Source organism: Pleurodeles waltl, chromosome 4_2, assembly GCF_031143425.1.
Source record: "Pleurodeles waltl isolate 20211129_DDA chromosome 4_2, aPleWal1.hap1.20221129, whole genome shotgun sequence".
Classification (NCBI taxonomy): domain Eukaryota; kingdom Metazoa; phylum Chordata; class Amphibia; order Caudata; family Salamandridae; genus Pleurodeles; species Pleurodeles waltl.
Window position 1 is genome coordinate 119,876,990 of NC_090443.1, and position 19,351 is coordinate 119,896,340.

Here is a 19,351-nt window from a genome sequence, read left to right on the forward strand (position 1 = left end):
AGTTCTCCACCAAACTTAGGTCAGTCTGAAGGCAGTCCGGATAGTGACCGCCTGCTTGAACCAATCATTTTCTTTTCATTTGAAGCACTGCTCCCGTAATGTCATGTTAAGATAGTTCCTCAAGTGGAGTGCGTGCTGCAGAGATCAATTGGGGGGAGGTGGGGACCTAAGGGGAACTAGGTGGCCTGTTGACGTGGCGCTCCCACTTTCATTCTTCTCGAGTTGGTACATAGAATGCCTTAAATTGTGCATCTCGCGTTCATTTTAACAATCGTGCTTTTGCGTGCAAGAAAAACAAACGGTTATAAAACCAAATGGTCTGCGCATACGGTACAGAAGAAAGAGGTAAACAAACGATCTGTACTTGTAATACTAAGAAGTAAGGGGATTTGTATGAAGTGGGACAGACAAGAAAATATTCGTTTTCCTTTCCTGCCGCCTGTCCATGGGAAGTGAGGGTGTGGCCTTAATATAGGAAGGGCGCGTCTGCCTCCCTAGTCTTGCTGCTTTCAGCTGTGCATTCCTTTCGTTTGCGGCCTCAGATCCCCCCCCACCCGCCCCGTACATTCCGCGGGACCATCCTATCCAGAGCGCCCCCTTCCCACGGCACAATATAGTTCAATTGTCGGGCTTGCCTGGGATTGTTGTGAATGTCATTTATTCATTCAGCTCTTCGACCCTTACAGCGGCCTCGGCTAATGGCGGTGGGTGTGCCTTGTTTACTTTCCTCGAACTGCCGGTCTTTCTGCGAAGCGCCGACGCTTTGTTGCCATCTAGTGGCTCACTAAGTGTGCAACAGGGAGGACGCGTTTACATTGTTCATAGGCACATTGTACAATGCGTAATTATTAAGGATTATTAAGGAGTTTTCTAGCGCGTTGAGCTTTGAACAGCTATTACTTCACACCGTTGGGGATGTTTGAGAATATGTAAATTTGGAGGCTGGGGGAGGGGTGTGGAGGGGTATAGGGTAGCTAAAATTCAACGGGTGAAGTGTTCAACTGCTGGCCAGTTCTGCGTAGTACACGTATAGGCGAGCTGCAGTAATGTATTTTGCCCTCCGGCTATTTCACACGAGACACAAATATTTTTGCTTTAAAAATCTTGAGTCGACTATTAGCATGTAGGTTTTGGAAATAATTTTGAATTGCTCCCAATAGGCCTCACTTGCAAAACGAGAACTTGTTCCCCAGAACACTAGAGTTAGTGCAAGTGTTTAACGAGCTTCTTCGGGAACCAGGGTTGATCGTTTTACATCAGCTTACAGCTATCACCAGCGCTGCCCGGTGGTTGAATCCAAAAGGCGGGACAATTTTCTGTTGAATGAGAAACTGTTGGATGATTTGCTCACCTCATTGCCCTGGGGCGGAAAGACCTGCATAAAAATGGCATAACAGTGATACCCTGAGTCCTTATTTCCAGTCAGGTGGGCGGTGACGGGTTTAATGCTTCTCTTCCACCGGTCGCAAGGATCTCATGCACGGGAAGCCAGCCCTCTTTGGAGCTTTTTATGCAAAGAGGAAGTAACTTTGGTGCGCTTTAAACCAACCCGGTGGCCGTTCCACTGATTCCTTCGCCTGCAGTGACATTCAGTGGGAAGCATTTGTGGCACGGCCCGTTGAATCCGTGTTTGGATATTGAAGGCAGGTGAGACGACGTCTTTTCATGGGGTTTTGTAGAGCCTGGAAACTGCACTTAGTATCTCTGGGCATTGAGGCTCCAGTCCCACCCCCACATTCAGGTGGACAGGTCATCTCATGGCACCTTGCCTCTCTTGAAAGTCCCATTTTCTCTGGCTAGGCCTGCTTATGCGTGCCGCCTGTGTAATACAGGTCTTCTCACTCTGATCAGCAATGATTTGTAGCAGAATGTGTGCCTTGTTTCCCTTATCTAATAGAGACTTTTAGTTGCAGATTCCTTACCTTAGAATTTCCACCGGGTGCCAGTCTGGATCCGTAGATTTTTCTCAAGCAGTACCCCCTGTGTGCTGTCAGGTGGAGTCGGTCGACTCCACGTTTGTCATAGACATCATGGTCACCAGTTATGACATTGCGGGTTGTATATAGGTGCCACTCCGGCACGCTGACGTCTGTTCTTTTCTTTCCGTGCCAACCTGCTGACTGAGATACTTCAGTCGGGGGCTTCCACATCTGAACCCCTTTTGCTCTTTAATGAAGCCCTCACTGATGTGCTGTTGGGGAGCCTGCTGGCATAGGCCTGCACCTAATGACTCCGCTTTCCTGACCCAACACCTTACCCACGAGCGCTTGGTTATCCAAGCCTCAACATCGCATTGCGCATTCCCTTCTGCACCCCTGAATAGGGAATCCGAGAGGCTGGATCACCTTGGGAAAAAGTTTTTTTTCTTCCTCCAGCCTGGCTTAACAATCTGTGAACACTGCATGGCCCATATACCCATACTTTATGGGATACGGTTGCCCAGGTGCTGCCACAGGTCCCGGAGGAGCCCCGGGCCATTCTCTCCCGAGCTGTTGCTGACTGGAGAGATGCAGCTAAGTTCACAATCCATTGTGGGCTGGATACGACAGACTCTCTAGGTAGATCGGTTGCTTCGCTGGTGGCCTTGAGGTGCCACACCTGGTTGAGGACGTCTGTTTTTTCATGAGGTGTCCAATCCACCCTTATGAACACGCCCTTTGATGGCACCGTCTCTTCAGACACAAAGCAGACTTGGCGCTGCACGCTTTAAGGAGTCTCGGGGCTACGACCCGGTCACTAGGCCTCCCAGCTACCCCTCGCCCACCTCAGTCTGCGTTTTGCCTGTTTAGTGGCTACGAAAGGGGTGCCCAGCCACTTCTGTTCCCTCTCCAGCCACTGTGCTGTGCATGCTGCCCAGCAACTGCATGGCCGGGTTGTGGGATCCAGCACCCAACGGGATCAAGGAGCCAGCATTCTAGCTAGTCCACCTCCTCCTTCCGCTGCAACCTTCCTAGTCTGATGCCCTCACGTCAGGGACCAGTCAAAGGCAGGATTCGCCATCACCTGCCCCACTGGCAGTCCATCACATCTGCCAGGTGGGTTTTGCAAATAGTCCGAAAGGGGCTACTCTCTCCCCTTTGTGACTTTCCCCCCCCCCCACCCATCCTATGATCCCATGATGGAGGATCACCTGGCACTTTTCCACAAGGAAGTTTCAGCTCTCTTGGCCAAGGAAGCCATAGAGAGGGTCCACGTGCCAGAAGTAGGTTGTTGTTGTTATTCCTGCTACTTTCTGTTACCAAAAAGGACAAAAGCCATTGCCCTGCCCTAGACCTCCAGTCCCTCAATCGCTTCCTCAGAAAGGAGAAGTTCAAAATGCTCCCCCTGGCTCAGGCTTCATCTGCCCTGGACCCAGGAGACTGGATGGTAGCATTGGACTTGCTGGATGCTTATTTTTACATCCCGTTCTGCCGGCACACAGATGCAGTTCACATGGGCCACAAGCACTTTCAGTTTACCATCCACCATTTTGCTCTCACCATTGCAGTGATGGAGATGGTCGCAGCTCATCTGTGCACGTCAGGGAGTTTGGCTACCCATACCTGGATGACTGGCTTTTAAAGGCGGGTTCGCCCCGGGCTGTCGTCTCCCACCACCAGACTATGGCGGTCCTCCTGCATTTGCTGGGGTTCACTATAAACGTGCCAAAGTCACATCTGACTCCCTCTCAGGCCTTTCCTTTTATCGGAGCTGTTCTGGATACAGTAACAGTGCAGTTTCAGGTCTATCCCCCCAAGCGGCGAGTCCAGGATAGTCGGGCTATGGTACCGATATTTCAGTCTCTATCCTGGATTTCAGTGAGAATGATTTGGAGGCTGCTGGGCCTCATGACCCCCTGTATCCTGCTAGTGTATCATGGCAGATATTGTATGCAGGCTCTGCAGTGGGACTTGAAGTTCCAGTTGGGGCAGGGGAATCTCTCCAACATGGTCCACATCCCGGAGGGAACTGCAGGATCTGCAGTGGTGGTTATTGAACCCCGATGGGATCAGAAGTAGGTCCCTCTCACTCCCCCAACCAGATCTGACAGTAGTGACAGATACGTCACTCCTGAGATGGGGCGGCCACTTGGGAGAGGTGGAGATCAGAGGCTTCTAGTTTGCGGCAGAGTCCGAGTTCCATATCAACCTTTTGGAACTTCTGGTGATCAGACTGGCATGGAAAGCATTACTTCCATCTCTCAGAGGGAAAGTGGTGCAGGTGTTCACCGACAACACCACCGTCATGTGGTACTGCAACAAGCAGGGCAGGGTGGGGTCGTTGATCCTTTGTCAGAAGGCTCAGCGTCTCTGGACATGGCTAGAACAGCAGGGCATATCCTTGGTGGTTCTCCATCTGGCAGGCTCTCTGAACGCTAGAGTGGGTGTACTCTGCAGTCAATGCCTACTTTTTTCACAAATGGCATCTCATTCTGAAGGTGGGGCAAGGTCTCTTTCAGTAGTGGGGAGAGCCTTGGTTAGATCTGTTCACCTCTGGAGAGAATGTGCAATGTCGGCAGTTTTGCGCATTGGAGTTTCCAAGGGGGCACTAGCTCGGCGACGCATTTTGTCTCGAGTGGAGCTCGGGCCTCCTGATACGCCTTTCTGCCCATACCACTTCTGCCTAGAGTTCTCAAGAAGATCAAGAACGACCGGCCCCAAGTAATGCATGTGGCTCCTGACTAGGCACGAGGAGGGTGGCATCCTGAGCTATTGAGTATAATCATCGATCCTCTGGTCAGACTGCCTTTTCTGGAGGATTTTCTGTTGCAGCAGGGGACAGTTTGCCACCCAAACCTGTCCAGTCTCCACCTTCTTGCGTGGAGATTGAGCAGCGGAAGTTGGCAGCTTTCGACCTTCCGCCCAAAGTCTGTAATGTTATCTTGGCATCCAGGTGTCCCTCCACCAAAATGTTATATGCCTGTAGGCATGTGGCACGGTGCACAGAAAAGTCTGTTGACCCCCATTCTGTCCATTTTTCAGAGGATCTTCTGTTCATAGTTTCTTTGGCCCAGCAGGGCTCTGCCTTGGCACCCTTAAAGAGCATTTGTCTGCTATCTCTGGTTTTCTCAGATTACCTGACCAACCCTTTGTAGTTTAAGGTTCCTATTGTCAGTAGGTTCCTTAAGGGTTATAACCACTTTTCCTCCTTTTCCATTTATCATGCCCCAATGGGACTTGAATTTGAGTCTGACATTCCTTATGTGTGCTCCCCATTGATCCAATTAATAATTGTCCTCCCTGACTATTGACACTCAAGAAATCCTTCCTTGTGGCCATTACCTCTGCCCATAGGGTGAGCGAGCTGCAGACTTTGTCATCTAAGCTACCCTACTTTACCATCTATCCTGACAAAGTGGTGATTGCACATAGGCCTCCTTTCTACCGAAAGTGGTTACGCCTTTCCATGTAGGCCAATTCATCACCCTGCCTCCTTTTTATGCACCCCCACATACTTCTGTGGAAGAGGAGAGACTCTACAACTTGGACCCAAAAAGAGCATTGGCGTTCTGTCTTGACACCAAATAGTTTGGGATGGATGATCAACTCTTTGCTGGCTATAAGGGGGGACAAAAAAGGTCTGTCAGTGCAGAAGAGAAAGATGTCTAGATAGGTTGTTCTCTGCATCAAAATGTGCAACGCATTGGCCAAAAAGCAGCCCCCAGAGGGCTTGCGTGCTCATTCCACCAGAGCAACAGCTGCAACCACTGTGTTAACACGCGCGGCAACATGGGAGTCTTTGCACACGTTTACTTAACACTACTGCCTGGACAGTCGGGTCCAAAGGGATAGATATTTCGCTTGTTCGGTCCTACAGGACTTCCTAGTATGATCTTGATTCACATACCTACCTCCAGGGATGGTATTGTTTGGTATCTATTCTAAGGTAAGGAATCTGCAACTAGAAGTCTCTATCAGATGAACAAGTTACTTACATTGAGTAAGGAAGTAGCAGGTAGAGACCTATTCCAGTGCCCACCCACCCATCCCCTGCCGCTCTGCGAGCTGATTTCTAGGGACTGTGTCTTCTCCTTCAGGTCCCTATTTCTGGTGCACCAAGGTCATTGTTCTTCATGGTTCCACGCTTCTGACGTGGAAAGTCGTGAAAAGAGACTGACGTCAGTGCGCTGGGGTAGCACCTATATATAACCTGCAACATCACATCTGATGACCACGACGCCAACGAAGAATGTGGAGTCGACTGACGCCACCTGACAGCGTGCAGGGAAACTACTTGAGAAAAATCTTCAGATCCAGACTAATGCCTGGGATAAATACTAAGGTAAGGAATCTAAAGCTAGAGTGTCTATACCAGATCATTTGTTACTGAAGGTAAGTAACTTGTTCTTCTATTTTAATGTGTTTGGAACTACTTTCCTTTTCCCTGATGGCTGAGGCTTTAGCGCCATCTAGTGACGATCGGGTACAGCACCTTCTCTGCAGTGTGTGACTCCTCTGTTGCTCCATGCTGCTGTGCTCTGAACTGGCCACTCTCAGTAACTAACATCAATATGTTAAGTTTAAAAACGCTGGGGTTTTCTTGCCACTGTAACTTTTTTGAGTCATAAAGTCAGTTTTGGCATTTTATTTGTAGATTTTTTTTTTTTTTTTTTTTTTTTTAAGTAGGGCACTGATGGAGACATAAAAGGGGTCAATATTTTTGCAAAAGATACACGTTTTTGTAAATTGGAAGTACATCCGAGGCTCTGTTGGGGCAGCCAATTTAGGACTACACCATGCTAATTTTAATGGTTGATCCCACGCAATTTACTGCACTCCTTGTATTTTTCCGTGTTAATTTTTGTATTTTGGTATGTTTCGAATTATTTTTTAGCATCAAAAAACACTTGCTCTTAGTTGCTAGTGATAGATGCTTACATGTTTTGGGTGCTAAATAAATCCATAAGCGACCACCATAAAGAGGAACTGATGTGGTTTTGTAAGCTGTCAACTTTACGCGGGCCTTAATTAAACTCTCTGGGTTATGGGTGATGACTGTCCCAGAAAGGCCTTGCCAGGGAAGTCTTTGTGGACGCTCTCACCTCTTGGCCTACATTGCCGTGGTTGCCAGTGGCTGTTACTTATACCGTTTGCCAGTGCTTAATTTGTAAATACGAAGGTGCCGATGCCCAAAGCCCTCCTCTTAAACATGTGGCTGCTGTAATTAAATGTGAGAACACGGAATACTGAGGCGGCATAATCCTGAAGCCATCTCGGGCCTCTTCAATCCATTTAAAGCCACTCCCTGCCCCTGCAGCTCACTCTTCCAGCTTTTTACTTTCTCCCTTTGTGACGCTTTTTCGTTTTTCCCATCATCCGTCTTTCCCATATGTGTCTTGTGCTCGCAGCAAATGCTTGAGGCAGAAAAAAAAGCCCCGGCCCTCAAAAATAAGTGCCGGTGCTCAGCACCGGAAACAACAAGCACAAATTAAGCACTGCCGTTTGTTACGGATAGAAGACGTCGTAAGTGGCAGGAAACGTTAAGGTTGGCATTTTGTTAAAAACATTTTCATGTGTAAACGCAGACTGCAAATTTATTTGATTGGATGGCAGCTTGGCCAATACCAACAATACGAAGCTTGGTTTTGTTTGGGGTGGGGAGATGGCCAGAGGTCAGGGTGAGCGTTTACCCTCCTTCCAGCTTGCAGTGACATTAATGCTTGGTTATTTTCCATCTCCATGTTGCTCCCACGCTGGTTTTCTTGCTCGTCGTTGTGCTCCACATGACAATTCAATATGGCGGATTAACGGATTCTTTGCAGCTAAGTGAAGCCTGGTTTTATTGATCGAGCATCCTCTGGTGTTCCGATGAGCAAACGCTAGATACAGGGTTACAGAATAGTGTTTTGCGCGCGCGTGTGTGTGTGTGCGCGCGCGTGTGTATGTGTGTTCGTGCTCGGTACTCCTGGCCCCTTCTGTGCGTTCTTCCTAAATTGATAAATCTCCCGGTATACATAGTACAGATAAAAAATGGCTGCGCAGCAGTTCCAAGCTGTGGTGGGCGCGGTTGCTTCCGGTTTGCCTTCTACTCTTCCATCGTTCGTTTAGCATTAGAGTTGGCATCCTGATTTAGCGGTAGAGTATCTATACAGCCAATGCATAATTCGGTGTTATGTAAGAACCCGCCAGATAGCATCCTCAATGAGAAATAAACCAGATGTTTGTAAACGCTACTCTTCCCACTAAAACTTTGAATGCTGTTTGTTTCTTTTCTGCGCATTGAATAACACATTACGTGTGATTGTTTGATGTATAATTGTTTCTGTATTTTTTTGAGGTTCAGATGGTATGAGTTATTTTGGCGCAGATGCCCGACTTCCGTTAGTGGTTATTTGGGGGGTCGGCAAATGTCAAAAGATTAAGACCCGCTGCATTAACCTGACAAACGTGTGAGATGTGTCAAAAAGTCGCATTAACAATAAATGACTGATATTCTTAGGGGTTGCGTGATATGTAAAAAAAACACACATTTATTTACTTCTGTAGAAAAATGTGAGAATTCAACCCCCCCCCCCCCTATTCAGTTTTAAGAAAACGGCATCGATTTCCTTTCACTTTTTTTAGCTGGCCTGTTAATCCTTCCAGACCAGTATAGACTTAAGCTACCCAACAGGCTGCTTGTTGCCTTTTCAGAGCACTGAAAAATTGTGCTGAGCTAGAGAGTGAATACAATCTCCCGGTGAGTATCGGTGGAAACACTTGTGGAAAATATCTGAGCAGGCAGAGGCTGCACCTGAGTGCCTGGGGAGCAGTAAAGCAAAGCTGACGGTAACTTTATCGAACCAGCGCTTTAAATGGGCCGCTACTGTCAGGTACTGAGTACCTGCACTTATTTATTTAGAGAGAAAGGGTACCTGCACTGCTCAGCACAGGAGTGATACTTATCATTGGAGAGTACAGGCACATTTCAGAAGCAACCAGGTACTCTGGTATAGGCCACCTTTACTTCTGTTTTTTCATTTCAAGCACTGTACGGATGCGCTTGGCAAATCCGAGACATGGAGTATTCTTGAGAGAAAATGTGCAAACCCACAGCTGCATGGGCTGTTCTAGAACGATGCGTTCCACTCTTGTCTTCTGCTGGAAGCTTCTCGAATTTGGCATAGTGTTCTTAGCAGCTGGTGTGTGGAAGATAGATGTTGTCCTCTGTGCGTTGCCATAAAAAATCAACTTTGGATCAACTTGTTGGCACCCCAGTGAATGTACAACTTATTTTCATACAGATGTTTTATTTCAGCTTATATCCTCGCATCATAACATGTGATGCATTGTGCTGCTCACTGAAATTTTGAATGAAATTGGTGCCGTCTTTTCTTTTGACTAGTGATTCATATTTATAACGCCAACACACGTTTTACTTCACAAGGACATTTTGTGAAAGGTGTGTGTGTGTGCGTGTGTGCGTGTGTGTGTGTGCGCGTGTGTGTTGCTAGTCTCCCTTCTCATTTTAGACTGTTGCTGCTGCAGATTCAAAATCCCGAGTCGGAAACGGTTGGTACAAACGCGGCACATTTTTGTGATGTTAGTAGTATTCTTCACTGTTTTCTTCCTGGTTTTGTTTTTCCCTTTGCGCGAGGTGACCACACACGGAGCAGAAGCGTGTTTTTGTGATTCCTGAGTTTGTCCCACTCGTTTGAGACCCTGGACACAGGATCTCCCTTGCATCATTGGAGGACCAGAGGAGAGATACCTCAGACACCTAAATGACGTTAAAAATGTCTTCTGTACTGAGGAGTCAAAAGAAATTTGGAATCTATTGTAGGCAAACGTTTAAACGAGTCCTAGGTTGAGTCACCTCATGAATAGTCTTGATACGAATTGAAGTGATATGAAAGTTTGTTGAGAACCTGCAGCTTGTGAACCACTGATAACGATAGACTTGCAGTCGGAGTGCGGTCCTTGTTGAGTTTGTAAGCAGACTTTGATGTTCTCGCAGACACTGCTTGGGCTCACACCTTTTCTTCTGTATTGTCCTAGGATTAGCGTCCAAGTCCTCACCCAAGAAGCCTCGCAGTCGGAATATCTTTAAGGCGCTGTTCTGTTGCCTCCGTGCACAGAATGTCAGCCAGTCGGGTTGTGGCAGTGACCATGCCGTGCAGAAGGAGGAGCCGAACACCATTGCCAAGGTAAGAGGGGATATGAGAACAAGGTGCATTTGTGGTTAAAGTCAGATAGGATCTTAAATGAGCTACAGTCCACAAAGGACATATGCATTCTGCCCAGCCCGACACACCAGCAATTCAAGCCAAAGACAGGAAAATAGCTCGTCTCTGTTTCTATTGGTCTATTTGAATGATGGCACCGTCATATGATTTTACGCACAGAAGATGGAGTGGTGCAGGGAGGCTGCAACTGGCATCTGGGGGAGAGGCTGCTGAGCTTGAATGAAGGGTAAGAGACTGTTGGTTGACAAATATAGTAAAGCAGGTATAGAGACCAAGGTAAGGAGTTACGTTTGATCAGAAAAATAGGCCTGGAAGGTTGGGTGGGGGTTTGAAGAAGGGGATGGTGTCGTAAATGAAACTGTGAGATAAAGTTTACAAGGTGACAGTGAAAATAAGGCAGGTGAGGTAGGCGAACTATAAGTGCAATGGCAAAGTAATGAGGACAGCATAGTATGTGGAGCTGGAGAGGAGGTGACAACGTACGCTTAACCGAAAATGGGCTATTAAGCTCGGTAAGATGAAGAAGAGGGGTGCAGTGTAAGTGAGGCTAGACTTGAGGCTGGCAGGTAAGTGGAATTATAGAGTAGGCTAGAGGGGGAAGTGGAACTGAAGAGGAGGCCAATAATATCTTTGAAATTGGCAAAAATTATTTTGAGTAGCTGGAGTTGGAGAGGTTGCAAATGAGGTAGTATAGACAGAAGAAAAGTCACACGTCGTATGTTCAGGGGCGCATAAGCAGCCTGCACGTTAAGGCAAAAGTCAGGGGCACCATTTAGATCTAACCAGCCCACAGTGGGATAGTCTAGAAGCAGCCCCAGTCCTTTCCATAGTTGGATATCTTTTGGCCTAAGGCTAAAGTAAGTACTCTTATCTTGGAGATCTTGTCATAAATTTGAAACAGTGTTAGGGTTCTTTACTCACTCACCAGACCTTGAATGCAATATAAGACCAGGTTCACGTTTTCTGCTGAAAGCTGCCACCTCCCTCCAGTTACATAGGTTCTAACGAACTAAAGGCGGGGCGACTAAACAGAAATAAAGAACCCTGGTGCACCGTTGCCAATCACTGAGCATCAGCCTGGTCCAATGAGATGAATCCAGCTGGCCCGCCGAGTGCTGTCTCTGAGGTACAGTTGTGACACGACTTACCCTAAGACCTCGGATACACCACTCATAGTGTTCCCTAAGAGGAAAGAAGGAGCAAAATTTAGAGGGAGATAACACGGTCACTGGGATCCTGGTTAATTGGATCCCAGTGAAAACAGTCAAAGCATACTGATGCTAAGCAAAAAGTGGGGATAACCATGCCAAAACAAGGGTACTTTCCTACAACTAACTCACTCTGGACAGCCTGAGGGTGAGTATATGCATTGTTCAGCACTCCATCCATCATCCTTTTGTGTTGCTAAAGTAGCCTAAAACAAAGTCAGCAAATAGAAAGCCAGAAAATGTGAGTTACAAACCATAAATCAATGGTCAACGGGCAGAATGTATTCCTAGGGGAGCTTGCGGAATGTCCCCAAGATGTCTTTAACAAACCAGTCAGCTGCGCTGTTTGGTAGGCTTCGGCCTAAAAATGGCTAACTCTGTAGCCTCTCCCACTCCACGTACTGAAACTCCCTTTACTAGTGGTTGTGGGGTTTGCACACCCACGAAAATGCTGTTGTAATACTTTGCATTTTCAGATGCTCAACCTAATAATTCTCGTTACTGCACAAGTGAGTGAGATGGTGTCACAGAACCTCCCATATCATCCACGTAGAAGGGTAATTTGTATTAATGTGAGCCGCCCGCCTTAGTTAGGCAACCTTATAGGACGGAGTAAAGCATAAACTCGGCAGCAGGCAAACAAGAATAATTGACCAATTTCAAAACTTGAAAACCCCATAGTTTAAAATAACCTGAGCGAGGGGGAAGGGCAGGAGACGTGTGCTTCTGGCAATTTCGGAATCAGCGGGGAATTAACAGTTCTAGGTTACCGGCTTTCCTGCCTTCTCTGCCCCTTTGGAAAGTGTAACACGTGCTAATTGTGTCTCTAATTAGAGTAGCATCAACAGCTGGATAATGATGAGGGTTCATCAGCTTCATCAATTATTTGGAGTGTTAGTCACGTCCAGAGAGCGTGTGAGCATCCAATCCCTGGAGGACTACAAGACGCGGCTTCTGCATTCAGTGTTGTTGCACACAGATCCCATCGAGTCCAGAGCTCTTAGGGCCATATGTATGAACACTTTTTCCTATAGACACAGAATGGGTAAAAACCTTTGATACATCTGGCCCTTAGTTTTTGCTTCCATGAGGACAGCATCCATGTCACATTTTCGGGGCTAGCCATGGACTATATCAAATGCTGCTCGTGTAGGTACACTGCATGTAAGTTCATCTCGTGCGGGGATCCTGAAAATGTGGCGAGGGTCCAGCCCCCACTTGACGACTGTTGGTCATCAGAAGTTTGTAGACTCTTTTATGGTTGATTGATTGCACTCGGAGTCCAGCGAGTATATGTTTGCTTATATGAGAGGAAGTGATCTGATAAAGTTGGTTATGAGTGTCTAAAATTTAAAAGACTTGCCTGATTGATGTCTCTAGATTTCTTTGTGGGGTTCTTGTTGCACATACACAGTGGCCGCGTGCGCTCATGTTATGGTATGGGATGTTTTGCTTTGTGCTTAATATATTTATTACTACCACCTGCACCTGACAATATTATAAACAGCCAGAACTTTGACATGGATGCCATTGGAAGTGAAAAATCTGTAAATAGAGCTAGAAAAAATAACCTATCCTTTTGTGTTTCAGTAACTGAATATTAACTTTACTTTCTCAAAAAAATCGTTTTCTTGCTTCTTTCTTTATTTTTTTTTACTGTTGCTCAAATACTTCCAGGGCTGTCTTGTTTGGTTATTTGTTTCCATTGGTTGTGTCCTGCTGTTAACAATATTTGTTTTAATTGTTCGTATTAATGCTTCTTTTTTCCTTTTCTTTTCCTTCTTTCTTTGTAAAGTCTGTCGTTTGGGCTCTCTCCATCTCTTTCCTAACAAGGCATGCTTTTCCATTCAGTTAAGTGCTCCTGATCATCCGGAGTGTTGAGAATTCTCCCAATCTCCTCTTTTCCTCTCCCTGATCCAGACCTGTTTCTCTGCCCACACATGGGAAACCACTTCCGTAGCATTTTCATGTCGCAGCAATGCAGCAAGTTTGATATTGGGTCATTTTTGCTTAGATTGTGAATCATTTGAAGCGAAAAAGTCTGTTTAGACACTAAAATAAATACATTTGGACAAACTGAATTCCATGCTTCATTCCCTAATCTGGAAATCTAAAATATTTGAAAAATCATTGTTTGCTGCAATTGTTATGGCAGCAAGTGGTACTAGCTAACCTAACATTTCGTAGAGTTAGCTTCTAGATTGTCCAATCAGATTTGTACAGTTTGTATCACGTATTCGATTTTTGCAACTGGAGTTTCATACTGATCTTTCATTATATAGCTCCAGTATTTAGAAATCACACTTTTGAAAACTGCAAACTATCCTTCTGATGTTTTACCCATACATATATTTTCATGTTAGTAGTAGACTGAAGGACACTTTTCTCAAATGATCCCTGTATTTGGCAATTGTGTGTTCTAGGTTATATCAGTCACGTGGGCTACACTTGAACCTGTATAGAACCTTCTCTGATGTGTGGACCAAGTGTGTGAAAAAAAGCATTTGTGAATGTTTTCTTATTCTCCTTGATGATGTCTGTAGAATACCATTTGAATGACCATGTTCCCTACTTCCCCTTATCCGTTGGAATGGGGCCACGCTGAGCCCTTTCTCTTCTTGGGTTGACTGCTCAAACCATAGGCCAAGGTTGGGTGCTGGAGTGTCTGCCATTGGACCACAGAGTAAAATAAACGTCAGATTTATTCTCAGAATATCTGAGAGATGAGGTCTCTTTGAACCCAGTGGTATATAAGCAATCTGGTGTCTTTAATGGTGAACCTTCACAAGGCAGTGACTGGCAGGTTGACGGTATGCATTTGCTGTAATATAGTTTAATTTTGCAAACGGGTACATGTTTTTGGAGCTCAGACATAGGCGGTGGAATATGCCTGTTATGCGAACCTACAACATATCTCAAGTTGTAACACTTGTTACGGGTAGTTGGAAGTTTTTCATTCAACTGATATATTTATTTAAGCTAAAAAAGTAAACAGGTAGCTCTATGCCTGCATCTTCTACAAATATGAACATCGTGAGGTCGAGAGACTGCAGATAGATTTTACATAAAATGGTTTTATGGCTACATAAAATGGTTTTTTGAAGGCACTGACGCATACCCGAAACCTGTATGATTTGTAGAGTGAGAATATTCTCTGGTTGTTGAAATGAGCAGAGCAGTTAGGCTGGCGTTTAACTCGGCCACTGACCGGTTGCCCTTTGTGTAGTAAAGTCTAGTCATTGACTGTTCGGCCAGTCGAACAATGTTGTCCGTGAACAGTGTTCAACAAGTAGGACACGCTACTGCTATTTTCAGTTGATGCAGTTGTGTAAAGTTGTGGTCCTGTCAGGGGATGGTCGTTTTATTGCAAATTAAGGTGTATGATCACTCGGTACTCCAAAACAGGATAAGGTAGGATACAGCTTAAACAAAAGTATTCCTCATTATTTACAAATATTCACATCTAGATACACCTAGGAACCAGTAGACTGTACTTAAAACTCAGACTAAAGCAAGGGAATCCCTTAAAGGGATTTACTAATTCTCTTTCCAGGCTTTGGACTGGTCCGGAAAACTTTTACTCCAGCAATGACTCTCCCGCACTGCTAGGTGGCTCCAGACAACTGTGGCTACCACTTCACCTCTGCATGTGTCGTGATGTGACATCATCAGGCGCCAACCGGCATGTTAGTTGTCCCATGGTGTTTCGCTGACACATTCTGCAGCTTTCAAAAGCAAATAAGTCTGATATGTCCACAAAAGGTCTCGGGCTTCAAGACTTGTGGTAGAGTCCACAACTTTCAGAGCCGCAGTCTGTGGCATCTATCCCTCCATTCACCTGGAGAGCATTTAGGAAAAGGAGGACAAAAATATTTATGGGTAAGGACTGCAGTGGAGACTCCAAAGCAAGCACCCTCTCCCAGAAGTAGATCACCTTCCAGAGAACATTTCACTACGAGCTTTTCCCGCAAAAAAAAAAAAAAAAAAACACAACCCACAAAAAACTCATTAGAAAGGAAACTTCCTTTTCAACCATTAGTAAACAGTCCCACTCCCAGAACAATTTAGGATCTTGACACCGTTGCCCAACCCCATATTCTTCCTCATTGTTTGGCAATTCCCCATCACCTAACACTGGAGCTTCTCTGGTCTATGATCCAACTCCATGTATGTCGAGGTTTTTTAGCTAGCAGTGCTAAATCTTTTTAGTATAACTTTGCAAAACTCTGGGTCAGTGAACCGGGGGAGGGTCTGGTCCTGCCCTCTTGACTTTTGCACCTCTGACCACCATGCCTCCTGACACCACTTGTCACTCAAGCTCCAGTGCCTAAGATGAAGTCACAACCAGCGAAGGTGAGTCCGGTGTGTGCTTAGGCCCCGCTTCGGCACTGATAGAGTTGCCACCCACGGAGCTGACTATGGGACTGGTCAAGAAATCAGTAGGGAAAGGTATCATCCGTATATTACAGCTGTTATGTTGCACCCGCATGTTTGTATGTGATCCACTGGATGTTCGGGAGATGTCCAGGATACACTCATGAACAGGGTCTTTGATAGCAAGCAGCTGTTAAAAGAGAAATCTGTCTCCTCCTCGGAACGTTTCAAAAACAGCAGGCTTAGGGCTTGTGCTGCAGGTCCAGCCTTCTAGCCCCGCAGATCAGTCAGCCACAGTGGTTATCCTAGAGCCGTGCAGTTTTGACAGACAGCTGTACCAAGCCATCCAAATCCCACAGTAGTTAGATCACTCCTTCCAAGGCAAGGGTGGATCTAAAAGGTGCCATTACCTGGAGCAGTTGCAGTAGATCCAGTCCCCACCATTCTCTGTAGGCTCTGCTGCTTCCAATCTCTTCTGACTTTTCCTTTCCCATAACATCATCTTTGACTGGGAGGGAGGGTGTCCCGTTTTGTAGTAATTTGGGAAACAGTCACAATGGAACTTTGGCCTTCACTTCCAAATTCTCCCTTACCAACCATCCCCTTTTTGTGCATCCATTTTTTTGAGTCTGCACTGTAGTTCATGCCTCAGTCCTAGAGGCAGAAGTCTTTACCTGCTTGATCTAAGGGACTGACACTCTTTTCCTGTTTTCCTGGGAGGGTGAATGCCTACATTATCAAGAATTCCTGCCTTCTAAACCTCCTCATCCGTATGACAAATTTAAGATACTACCTTAAACCAGGCTGTGTTGGTGCTATCCTAGCAACATGGGTTTTTGGTCCTACCATTTGTACTGACAACAGGCCCAGGTGTTTTTTCAAAAGTGCTAGTGGTTGTAGTGGCTTCATTGTGGCAATCGAGGGCCTATTGATTTCTGTACTTGGATGACTGGCTGGTGAAAGCGGAGTCCTCCGTGCTGGTCCAGAAACCTCTCAAGGAAATGACTCTCAATCATCACATGGCCTTTACCATGAATACCCAGAAGTCTCCCACCCAAAAGGCTGACCATTATTGCTTCAGTATTTCACACAACTGTTTTAAAGGCCTTCTCCTTCCTCAAAAGATCATCGATATTCTGGTGATAACTCTGTCGGCTAACATGTTGGAAGAAGATTCCCTAGAAGGAGTGGACAGTGTGGCGGTGAATCTTCCCAGTAGTGGCTCCTATAGCAAGCTCCGTCACAGTGAGATGACCTCAGTCGTCTCTCACTGGAAGACCACGAGTGGGAACTACAGCTCTAAAGTGACAAAAGCAATCTTTCTAGGACGAGGTTTCCATTTGTGGATCTCTTTACCTCAGCCTGGAATAGGAATTTTCCTCAGTTGTGAGCCATGCAAATCAAGTAGGAGTTTTTCTCTGGGCTTTCTGCTGCTTCAGCTGATCTCAGGACCTGCAGTATGCATAAATGCAAATCACGCTTATGTCTAAAGTTTTGCTGAATTTGCAGAAGCATTAGGTGCATCTGATCACTTTGGACTGCCCAGCGAAGATCTTGTGTGGAGATCCCATGGCACTCCAAGTTTGCCCACATCTTACCTTTTGCAAAGAGTAAACCTGCTCTCATGACAGGATTTTTTTTTATCACCCAAATCCCCAGATGCTGTGGCTGCATACATGCGTCAACTAGACTCCCTTTGCCCTCCTGATCTGGTTGAGGATGTCATCTTGGCAGACATGAAGCTGACTTCTGAAGCCATTTAAATAGGCAGTTGAACCACGTCGGTTCCGTGGTGTGTTAGTCATTAATCCTTTTAAATATCACCTGTCTGATGTGCTTGAGTTTGCACTGTGCCTTGTGCACCAGGCTCTGGCAGTGTCTCTGTTTAAAATATGCCAGGCACCAATGTCTGCTCCTGTGGCTGGAGAACTTCTGAAAGAGTGTCCCGATGGGCGGTCATTGGCTGCATTTTATGGACGGCTCGCTCATCCTGTAAGGCTGGCTGCAGTAAACTAAAGTGCTTTTGTTAACGTCGGGCAGCAGAGGTGAGGGGGGAACGAATGACGACATATTGAGAGAACTAATTGTGAACTTGACACAGCCCAACAACCAGAGTTCTTCTGGAAAATGGTTACCTGGAACCCCACGAGGCAGGATCCATGCCAGGTTATCAGGGTAACCACTGACTATGGAAATGATTTATTTCATGGAAACATCTTGAAAACCTGCCGGTGATCAGGCTTCCACGGACCAGCGTGGGATCCTGTTATTTCAGGGGTTATCTTAATCAATAATGTTCTCTTTTTGATCATTATGCCTTAAACTGAAATTATCATAATTATATCCTCACTCAATGATAACGGCGAAATTGTATGACCTTTAATAATTTTCTTACTTAACAATGAGGACCAAAGTAACAGTAAGACTTAAAACAATAAAAAAATGAAGGTAATTCTTTTATAACATTTCCATGTAATGGCATTAAGAATCTCTCGGAGTATCTTGTCTCTCTTACAGCCACGATAATAGCCTCGCCCAGAATAATGCTAGGGAGAGCCTTGGTTTGAATGAGTGTCGCTCGTATTGAGGCAGCCAGCAGGGTAGCGTGCAGGAGGCGGGTAATCAGTCAGTACTAACTCAACCTATAATAATGGTAGCATTTATGCATCTAGTAAGAGAAGCCACACGTGCAGTACTATAAACCATTCCATGTTTAATCATGTCGCTGTGATTAATATGGATCTCTCACTTCGCGTACATGCCCACCCAGCATTTCTGCAGATGCCACCCTGGCCTCTATTTTTGTCGGTTTCGCTGACGAGGAGTCCCTAGCAGCTCCAGATTACTACAGTTTCACGCATTCAGTCCATGGTTCGTTGGGTCGTTTGCATTCATTCGAAATCCCCTACACGGGCCCCCTGTATTGTTCCTCCATTCTTCCGGTGCAGAGTATAGTGTACAGGGTGTCTGGCGGTCTGTATCGGTCATGCCCTGGGTTCCCTCACTTTCATCTCTGCTTCTCTGTACTTGATTGCGTCTCCCCTCCTTTCATGCCTTTCTCTCAACCTTCTGCACCTTATCTTGCTCTCTAACATATGCCATTTTCCTTACCTCGCTTTCCCCCTCAAACATTCTCTCAGCCGCACTTCTTCAGGGAGCCTCCCTCCTTTCATAGACAGGGCGGCCTTCTCCCGGCTTTTCATCCCACATGAAACGAGCCATCAAAAAAATGCCACGTTTTAAATTTAGTTTCGGAATTCGATCAGTGACCGTTTTTACACCTTGCAGTGGTCAATAAAATCTTTAAGTTGGACGCTTTTCTTTCTCACTCTGGCATTTTGGCAACCACAGAAAGCAACATCTGCGCGGCGCAGCGGTGGTGGTGGTGAAGGTGCCACGGCTTATGCCCTCAGACGTGCAAGCACGGATGGGCGGTATTACAGTCCCTGTGTGGCCAGGCCACTATCAAACTATTTTATTGCAGGTTTATGGTTAGTTAGGATTTGCTTATAAAAACAGTATTGCTTGTCGTTCTTTATTAACTGGTAATCTGTAGGGTTGGAGATGTCAGCATCATCCTGGATCTCCTGCTGCGGCTTCCGCCGGAAGTGTGACAGCCTAGCCA

At 46.0% G+C, this 19,351-nt stretch overlaps 1 protein-coding gene across 2 annotated transcripts in view; it reads left to right on the forward strand.

The window, feature by feature from the left end:
• CTDSP2 (CTD small phosphatase 2) overlaps nt 1–19,351 on the forward strand; it is a 140,675-nt gene that overhangs the window by 64,640 nt on the left and 56,684 nt on the right. For both annotated transcript variants that reach the window (XM_069230918.1, XM_069230917.1), the window contains one exon: nt 9,957–10,105. In XM_069230918.1, coding sequence (XP_069087019.1) covers nt 9,957–10,105 — 149 coding nt within the window. The remainder of the gene's footprint in view (nt 1–9,956; nt 10,106–19,351) is intronic.